The sequence below is a fragment of the Anarhichas minor genome, unplaced genomic scaffold (genome assembly GCF_050575085.1).
Source record: "Anarhichas minor isolate MPS153535 unplaced genomic scaffold, ASM5057508v1 ptg000051l, whole genome shotgun sequence".
NCBI classification, from domain to species: Eukaryota; Metazoa; Chordata; class Actinopteri; order Perciformes; family Anarhichadidae; genus Anarhichas; species Anarhichas minor.
This window is the reverse complement of record NW_027466497.1, coordinates 2,673,091-2,681,396: the sequence shown is the minus strand read 5'-3', so window position 1 is coordinate 2,681,396 and position 8,306 is coordinate 2,673,091. Positions and strand designations below refer to the sequence as shown.

The 8,306-nt window shown below is 42.5% G+C and overlaps 1 protein-coding gene across 2 annotated transcripts; it reads right to left on the bottom strand.

Moving 5' to 3' along the window:
• Window positions 1–429: 429 nt before the first annotated feature.
• LOC142972089 (stathmin-like) lies at window positions 430–3,560 on the bottom strand. Of its 2 annotated transcripts, none has more exons than XM_076112889.1 (5): window positions 3,449–3,560; window positions 1,899–1,944; window positions 1,636–1,808; window positions 1,322–1,513; window positions 430–1,212 (listed from the first exon to the last, which is right to left on the bottom strand). In XM_076112889.1, exons 2-5 carry the CDS (start codon window positions 1,912–1,914, stop codon window positions 1,153–1,155), a joined length of 441 nt encoding a protein of 146 aa, XP_075969004.1. In that variant the 5' UTR covers window positions 1,915–1,944; window positions 3,449–3,560; the 3' UTR covers window positions 430–1,152. The 2 variants fall into 2 exon arrangements, with proteins under 2 accessions (XP_075969004.1, XP_075969003.1); XM_076112888.1 differs by having other exon boundaries at window positions 3,513–3,557.
• Window positions 3,561–8,306: the final 4,746 nt, after the last annotated feature.

Sequence of the window (8,306 nt, the reverse complement as noted above, 5' to 3'; positions counted from 1 at the left end):
CACGTATTAATTCACTGCATCTGTGATGAGCCACTGTTCTACATGGCAGACTACGTGATGAATACTAAGTGCCAGTTTTTCCACCTTTTCTCCAGCAGTGAACATGCGCGAGCACCCTTACATAACGGCCTGTTCTGTAGCTTTAAGAGTTATGTCCAATAACTAGCTTCTTTACTCTTCAGGGAGGCATCAATACCCAAAAGATGGGCTCGGTTTTGGTTGTGCAATGTTAAACCCCATTAACAGGCCCAAACCTCACACGCAGTCTGATTGAAGCCTCATAATTTGCATGTTAAAAACCATGAGGGAACATTATACCTTAAGATGGATGTGCTCATTGTGTGCGTGTGTTACTGCTCAACCTGCCCTACTAGAACTATACAAAGCATGTCGTACAAGACAATAGTAACAGCAAGCCAAACAGTGAGTTTACATTTTTATTTGTTTTAGTACAACAGTTCAAGTCAACTAGACACTATATCTACCGAGATGCCAAAGTGTATTGCTCGTTTGCATTCCATGTGTAGACCACCGCTAAGTGATGTTCAAGGTGGCATCCATCTCCATGTCTGGCATGTTAATTCACACCTGTACAGCAAGAAGCCATGTGCGTTGAAGACAACCCAATAGTTTTACAAAAGCAAAGAATCAGCAGCACGAAACGTGACCTGCAGGAGCAAACTGGCAGAATCTGGGTAGCAAAGCCGCACGAAACGTATAACAGCCGACGCCTTGGTCAAAACTTGTGCTACTTTTTTATTTTAATATACAGTAAGTGCCAAGAACAGGTGTGGTTCACATGAACATTTTATCTCAAAACTCACTATGAAATAGGCAGGGATTAAAGACCTATGCATAGAAACATGCTTCCTCAAAAAGAACAGGATAAGTACACACTGCTAATTTTCAAAGCGGGCAGAAGCTGCACTGACAAAGCTACATATCAAATGGAACGGACTCAACAAGTGGGGGAAATGATCCACATGTAAAACCAGCGCAAGTACACTTATAGCAGGATAAATTCACAGAGTAGAACTTGGGGATTTATTTCAAAAAGGTGGGTAGTGAACGCAGCAAAAATACTGGTCGAACGAAAAATAAATCAATCTTTGGATACGTAAAAAACCCTGTACAATCCCCCATCTGCAGCCTTCAGTCTTCAGAGCCATCTTTGGTTTCCTTGTTCTTGCGCACCTCTTCCAACTTCTTGTCCTATTAAACAGGAATAAAAAAAAAAAAAATAAAATAAAAAAAGTTTAAGTTCCAACATCCTGGTAAAAACTTATGAAACTTCATCTATTTATCATCAACTGAAACTGACCTTCTCCTTGAATTTCTCATTCATCGCCGCCATAAGTGCCGTGCGGTTCTCTTTGTTGGCCTCCATCTTCTGGTTGAGCTTGTCCTCGGCCATCTTACTGAAGTTGTTGTTCTCCTCCATGGCTTTCTGGAGCACTTCCTTTTCATGCTCGCGCTTCTCAGCCAAGTGCCTCAGCACCTCAGCTTCATGGTTCTGAAAAGGGATAGTTAAAAAAAATATATATATATATATATTATAAATCATTTGCCTATGCTTGCTTAGGTTTCTAGGACACCATCGGGCTCAAGATTTATTATAATAAAATATATTTCTACCTTGCGTCTCTCCTCTGCGGCATCCAGCTTCCTCTGAATTTCCTCCAGCGACACATCCTTCTTCTTGGGAGGAGACAGGGGGAATTCAGCCTTGGCATCTGAGGCAGGAGTACCCAGGATGACCTCAAAGGCTTGGCCAGAGGCCCTCTTGTCAAGCTCCTTGATCACGATATCTGAACACACAAAAGGTAAAACAATGCATTGAGGCACAATGAGCCATAATTAAACTAATTATTTACATTCAAATCTTAAATATAATTCACCTTGGGAGGTTGCCATCTTAAAGAGTGCGCTGCAGGTCGATTTTACCTGAAGGGGAAATATAACAAAGGTTAGATTGTTGGGATTGATAGACAGTCCGGTGATTTATTATCAGAAAAAGGCTCCAACAGCGACATCTAGCGGATGTTTTAAACCATTTATGAAACTACCGCCATCTAAACAAGCCAGGTTAAAAACAAAGCGCAGTGGCAACACCCCGTGGCCGCCTTTAAGCACTGCAAGCAACCACCGCCCATCCAGCCATCCACATACACACAAAAGCTGCATGTTACACACACACCATTGTTTATCATCCAACTTGTGGCAACGACATGCAGATGAATCCGCATGCAATCAAACCGATTCACGAGACAAAGAGAGGCGAGGGCTCTGCGCGTGCCTGCCTGCCGCCGCGTTGGCGGATAATGAACGCGACACAAAGTCACATTTTGTTGAAACAAAAGAATGTGATGATGATGAGGGCGGGTACGGCCGCAGTGCCAGGTGCAGACAGGCCTGCAAATCCAATATGCACCATCCGAAATGAGATTAGTGAGCAATGAGCATATCGGGGGGGGGGGGGGGGGGGGGGGGGGGCAAATTACCCACCAGGGAGCACCTGTTCCTTGCACCATGTGTTTGAGCCGCAGGAGGAGGGAGGGAGGAGGAAGGGGGAGGGGGGGGAAGAACTGCAACAGCCGAATAAACATGCATGGCGAGCTCGGATAGCTGGACCTTTGTGCTCAAACGTGAGGTTAGCAATATCATTTTAAGTCTTAATATCGGTGACACGTTGGGGCGATGACAATAGCTGCCATGTTAATTTGGTCAAACGATTCATAAACGGTCACCAAACATTGGGGTCGAGTGAAAAGACCCCTCCCCTTATTGTTCATAAAAGGCTGCAGAAATAGCCAACTACAGAAATCAAATTGACGGTTTGGTGAATGCCTGCACCTGGCCATCCCACATTGACACCATGGTTGTCATTTTTTAGGTTTTGCTTGGCTGCTGATTGGCTTCGCCTCGCTGACAATAACCACACACACACACACACACATTTAGATTCCAGCCTCACAAGCAGCAGCAAACAAAGGAGCTTTTGACGGCAACGTGGTGAGAAGCTGCACACAAAGACGAGCTGACTGCAGGTTGTTTTCCACAGAAAATGTCAAAAAAAACAAAAAACGCAAACGAATTATATAAAATAACCGATTGAAAACACATGTCTGCTACCTACAAGTGACATGAAACGTGTCGCCCATAAATCCACTGCCCGTCTGAGTCTTTGTCGGTGCCAACTGTGCTAGTGTCTGTCGCCATACAATAGGCTAACACACCGCCTAGCAACCCACAAAGCCGGCGAACAACCGACTGTCACAATGCAAAGATAGCTAACGTGCTACGCTCACACACCATACACACCAACAAAGAAAACTGTAGGAAAAATCGTCCACTTTCTAAAACTAACTACATTAAAATATAAAACGTGCACGCCTGCATATTTTTACAAAAAGTAAAAATTGACATAACAAATTAAATTTGCACTTACGGCCGAAAAACAAAAAATCCTCGTGTACTTCTTCTGTTGTAAAGATGTTGTGCGTCACACCCACCTTAAACCAGCTCTGGATGATGTGCTCCTCTCTCAAAGAGTTTACCGCGAGCCCTGTGCTCGAGCATGGCACCGGCTCGCAAATAAATGGGCCAATTCAGTGTCGTCACGCCGATTGCGGCCAATCATCGGTTTGCTCCTCGCTACTAGGTGCCTCTGGGAAATGTAGTTGTTTTGTGACTTTACGTTTAGACAATGAGCTACAACTGTTCTACTCTTCAAAATGGATTAATCATTATTATCTAGAGCAAACTCGGTAAGGTAGCAATCCATAGTGATATTTTGGAAAGCAGTTTTTAAGAAAAAAGCTGTTATTTGTTTATAAGGGTCATTGTTTCCTCTATGTTTTAGTTTATTGCCCCACCCATTGCTTAGTGGATTTTGGAAATTTGGCTGTCACAAATTGTTTTATTTTTGGCATTTAGGTACTAATTAATTGTAAGCAACAATTTTAACTAAGTAGGCTTTTTTTGTGGGAAACAAATTGTTTTTCAAAGCCAAATATTTCTCTATGTCTTGAGGAGAATAGCAGCAAGTCCAACTTCATCATTCATCCATCATTTCAGGGTAACAGGATAAAAAATCACTATATGACAGATATAGACACATATTTCACGATGAAATAAAGCAATATGGATTCAAAGCCATGAATGAAATATAAACAGGGATGATTTTTCAATGAAAAAACGGGACTCTAAAGAAATCCGAATCTCCAAACTACCACGCTTTCAAATATACTTCCAAAAACAATTCAAGTGAAATTCTGTCTCCACCATTGCATCCACCCAGTCTTTTAAATCTATTTCAAACTTCTTAAAATAATTCTGGAAACTGTAATCATAGCTGCCATGATAACTGAAAACAATTTCCCCCTAGTAAATAATCCAATGGTTTTAAATGTTGAAGTAGTCCTGAAAAGTTCAGGACTGGAAGACACCACTCTTGAGATGTACCATGCAGGTTCAAGCAATTATATCCACACAAGCATCAGGTTAAGTGTCTTTGAGTGTCTTTGGTGTCTTATAGTTCTGACCGTGACCTCTGACCCCCTATGGAGGAGAGAGAAAAGGTGGTACATGCTGTGAGAAGTGCAGAACAGCAGAAGGTCTGATAGCACACTGTCCTACAGTAATCGATTGGGAGCAGTCTGCTGCAGCCCGCTGTTCCTATTCTGCTGATGCGTGTGCCAATGACACAGCACACACAGCCTTTACAGTGTATGTTAGCGGCGCTGAATTAGCAATAACAACTGGTGCATGAAGGCCATACGGCTGCATTTGGAGGACCAACATGCCGGGCGGAAGAAATGAAGTTGTACAACACTCTGAACCCGGTCTGTCACAGACATTTCACCGTGACTGCTTGAAGTGAGAAGGTCATATTTGCAAGACGTCCGGGGATTAAAAGACCACATGACAGTCAAAAATTGCATCCAAACATGCCAAATGTGATTTTCAAGTGAGTTAACAGTTGCCCTTTAAAGGACTGGTAGGCTGTGGGAGCAAAGATAACATTGAGTTGGTGACAGTAACAAAGCAAATTCACCTGCTTTCCCCCCTGAGTATCTATATACATTAATGTCTCTGAAATACCAGATGACAAAAACAACTGCACAGAAACTCCTGTGCTTTGGAAAAGGAACCATATGTTGGTCAGCTTTTCTTATTCCTTCTATAATCCCTTTCTTTTATTCGTCTATATTATGAAAAATAATTTGATCATGAGGAGGATTCAAAACACTGTGTTGCTGTTTTGTTTCCAGAAAACTTAGATCAGATATTCTGCATCTCTGAATCCGATTAATCATCAAAGCTCATCTATGTTTGCTGATGCCTTCTTCCTAATGTATTGATGGTCAGATCCAATCTAGCGTTAATTAAACAATATAGGTTTTAAGTGATATCTCTGAATCTTTGCAGCTCCATGCTCTATGGTTTCATGGAGCTCTCCAATAAAACTGCCAGGCGTTATGTAAATGCAAATGCTTGGACTGATTTCAGCTTCAATCGACCTAACCCAGGCTATTTGATTTCGGAGTATTTTTAGCTTAGCATCATTCTGACGACAGGAGGAGCAGATCAGGGTGTGTTCACTCGCAGTGATGCTGGGCTGAAACTATTTGCAACCACAGGGCCTACAGTTAGATCTATTTTTACTGTTGCCATGTGGATGTCATTTCATGTTGAGATTTGGGCACATCAGTGGGATGTTTCAGTGCAGACAGAGGAAGTCCATGCTGCACAGTGGAGGAGTTACAGCATCCTCTCCTGCATCGGGTCACTGAGTGTTGCTCTGGCCGGACCGATCAGATGGTTACAGACAGCCTCATTCAGTCTCACACATTTAAAGTAGCAGAGTCACTAACAGGGCTGCATGGTTTCACACTCTGAGAGGAAACATAATTACTCATATCAGCCCTCAGACGTGATTCTTCATTCCCCAAAGGTCACTGGTACAAATCCCCAGGGTCTGGGTTGGACAATTGAAAGAATAACGCTCTCAAAGATAAGGGGCAAGGTGCCTTTGAGCACGGAAGCCTCTGTTGATGCAGTTGTTACTGCAGGACCTGCACAGTGGTCAACAATGTGGGCGATGCAACGTTTTTGGTTCTTCAAAGTGACGTCTAATTCCCAGTTTAGGGTGAAACCCACACATGAACTATTTTTTAGATAGGAATGAGTTATTTCATGTTAAACAAAATAAAGATTCAGAAATCAATATGATCTGTTGGTGTAATAATCACAATTTAATTTGTATAATGGAATTACCGATGCTTATAGATTAAAAAAACAACAATATAAAACTTTGTTCAGCAAAATAAAAACACTCTAAATTTCATTTGCAAAATGACAAAACAGACAAAAGGACAATCTGCAATCTGAATTTGTCATTTGAAAACTAAATCTTATTAAAATAAAGAAACCACAGAACTAACTTGCTAAAGATCGTTTATAATGCAAGGTGCTGATGGGGAGGCAACTGGAGGCACAGTTGGCTCCATCAATTCCCATATCACATTATTGGGAGCAGGTGTGGGAAGCCACCCACCTGGAGCTGATCTCCTCATCAGGAAAGAATAAAAGACAGTCGGCGAGTTCATTTTCGGTTGGCACATGCTGAGAGTGAAGAGCCTCGTTCCACCGAGATCTCCAGGGTGAACTTTTGTTATACGTTAAACCGATAAGTTGTCTAGCGTCCAGGCTGATTTAGCTTTGAGCTTTGGTGAAAGGGCTCCTGAAGGAGCTAGATTTATGGTTTTGTTTAGAAAGACTTTGGGTTTATTAAAAAAACGTTGGCAGTTAAACTGACTCTGGCCCAATCCCAATGTCCCCCCTAAAGCCTTAAACCCTGAACCCTCAGGGAGTTATCTGGCATCACCTGTTAATGTTTGAGTGTGAGGCCATGTCCACACTACTCCGTTTTTACTCCGTATTTGCTACGTTTACACTGAGCAGCCACACTACGCCGGAGTTTTGGAGCACCCTAAACGGAGGGATCTGAAAACTCCGGCGAGGTTGGAGGTGTTTGAGAACTCCGGGGTTGCGTTCGCGTGTGGACGGTCGGATACGGATGTGCTTAGAAAAAATTACGCCCACACCCGTGTTCGCTACTGGATTGGTTCTTGGCAACCATGACGTCTCCGTCCCTGATTCGTCACACTCACTATCACATGACCCGTACCCGGAAGAAAACAAACTGGGCTACCAGCGATTCATTTCAACATGGATAACTAATTGCAAGCGTTGCTGCTAGCACAACAGCTAGCAGCAGCTATGCAGTAAAAGTCTGCATTTCTGTGGAGGAAGCAGCTGTTATTGGAGTGATTAGCGAGCGGCGTGACCGGCATCAGCCCTATGGAGCAACTTGTTGTTTTTAGATTCTAATGAGAAGACATGCTGCACTAACGTTTTACTTCTTCCGTTTGGTAGCCTTGAGAGACCTTAGTCTGTAAGTATGTATTTATGGAGCATGAAAATATGTACGTAGATATATTCTATTCGCGTGTTTAGTATAACATTTGTGTTGTATTAAATGCTAATCGCGGTTAGCATTTCTCCATTGGCGGTAATGTTAAAATTAGCTTAGAAGCTAGCTAGGCGGACATGTTACATGCTGGCTATATCATGGATTGTTGTTTTGTATTCGTGTAATGTGTATAGGGACAGTTCGTAAAGCCATATTTCATATTGTGCTTCCACAGTTTTACAAATAAAGATTCACACTGAAGTCTTGAAACTCTTCTATGGATTCCATGGTCTTTATTTCACGGATCTACTGTTAGCGATCTGCTAAGCTTTCCTGCACGAAGGAAGAGCAGAATAGAGTGAGAGACGTGTGTTGACCACATGTATGGACCCATATTCTAGTAAACGTTTACGTGTAAGTGTTGATTTTAAAGTAAATTTGATGTGAGAGATAGACCCGCACCGCTGTAATGCTAATCGCGGTTAGCATTTCTCCATTGGCGGTAATGTTAAAATTAGCTTAGAAGCTAGCTAGGCGGACATGACTTTCAGAGCTACTAGTGAGAACAGACATCAACAACACGGAGGAAACGAGTGAGAGACCACATTGATGGACCCATAATCTAGTAAACGTTTGTGTAAGTGTTGTTAAAGTAAATTTGGAGAGAGAGAGACAGAGCGAGTATTTTTTTTTTTTTTAACTAAGCAAGCAATTCACTTCCTGTTTACACCGTCACGCGCATGCCCAGTGTAGTTAATTGTCACGTGCTGTCCGCCTTCGACGGCTGCCTTGTGGACGCAGATCAACTCGAGAATGATGCTGAAACTCC

Bases quoted from the DNA above. Each gene is read 5' to 3' on its own strand.
- LOC142972089 (XM_076112889.1), bottom strand. The intron at 1,514-1,635 runs GTAGAAATATAT...ATCCCTTTTCAG, and splicing joins CCGCAGAGGAGAGACGCAAG to AACCATGAAGCTGAGGTGCT. The intron at 1,213-1,321 runs GTCAGTTTCAGT...CCTGTTTAATAG, and splicing joins ATGAGAAATTCAAGGAGAAG to GACAAGAAGTTGGAAGAGGT.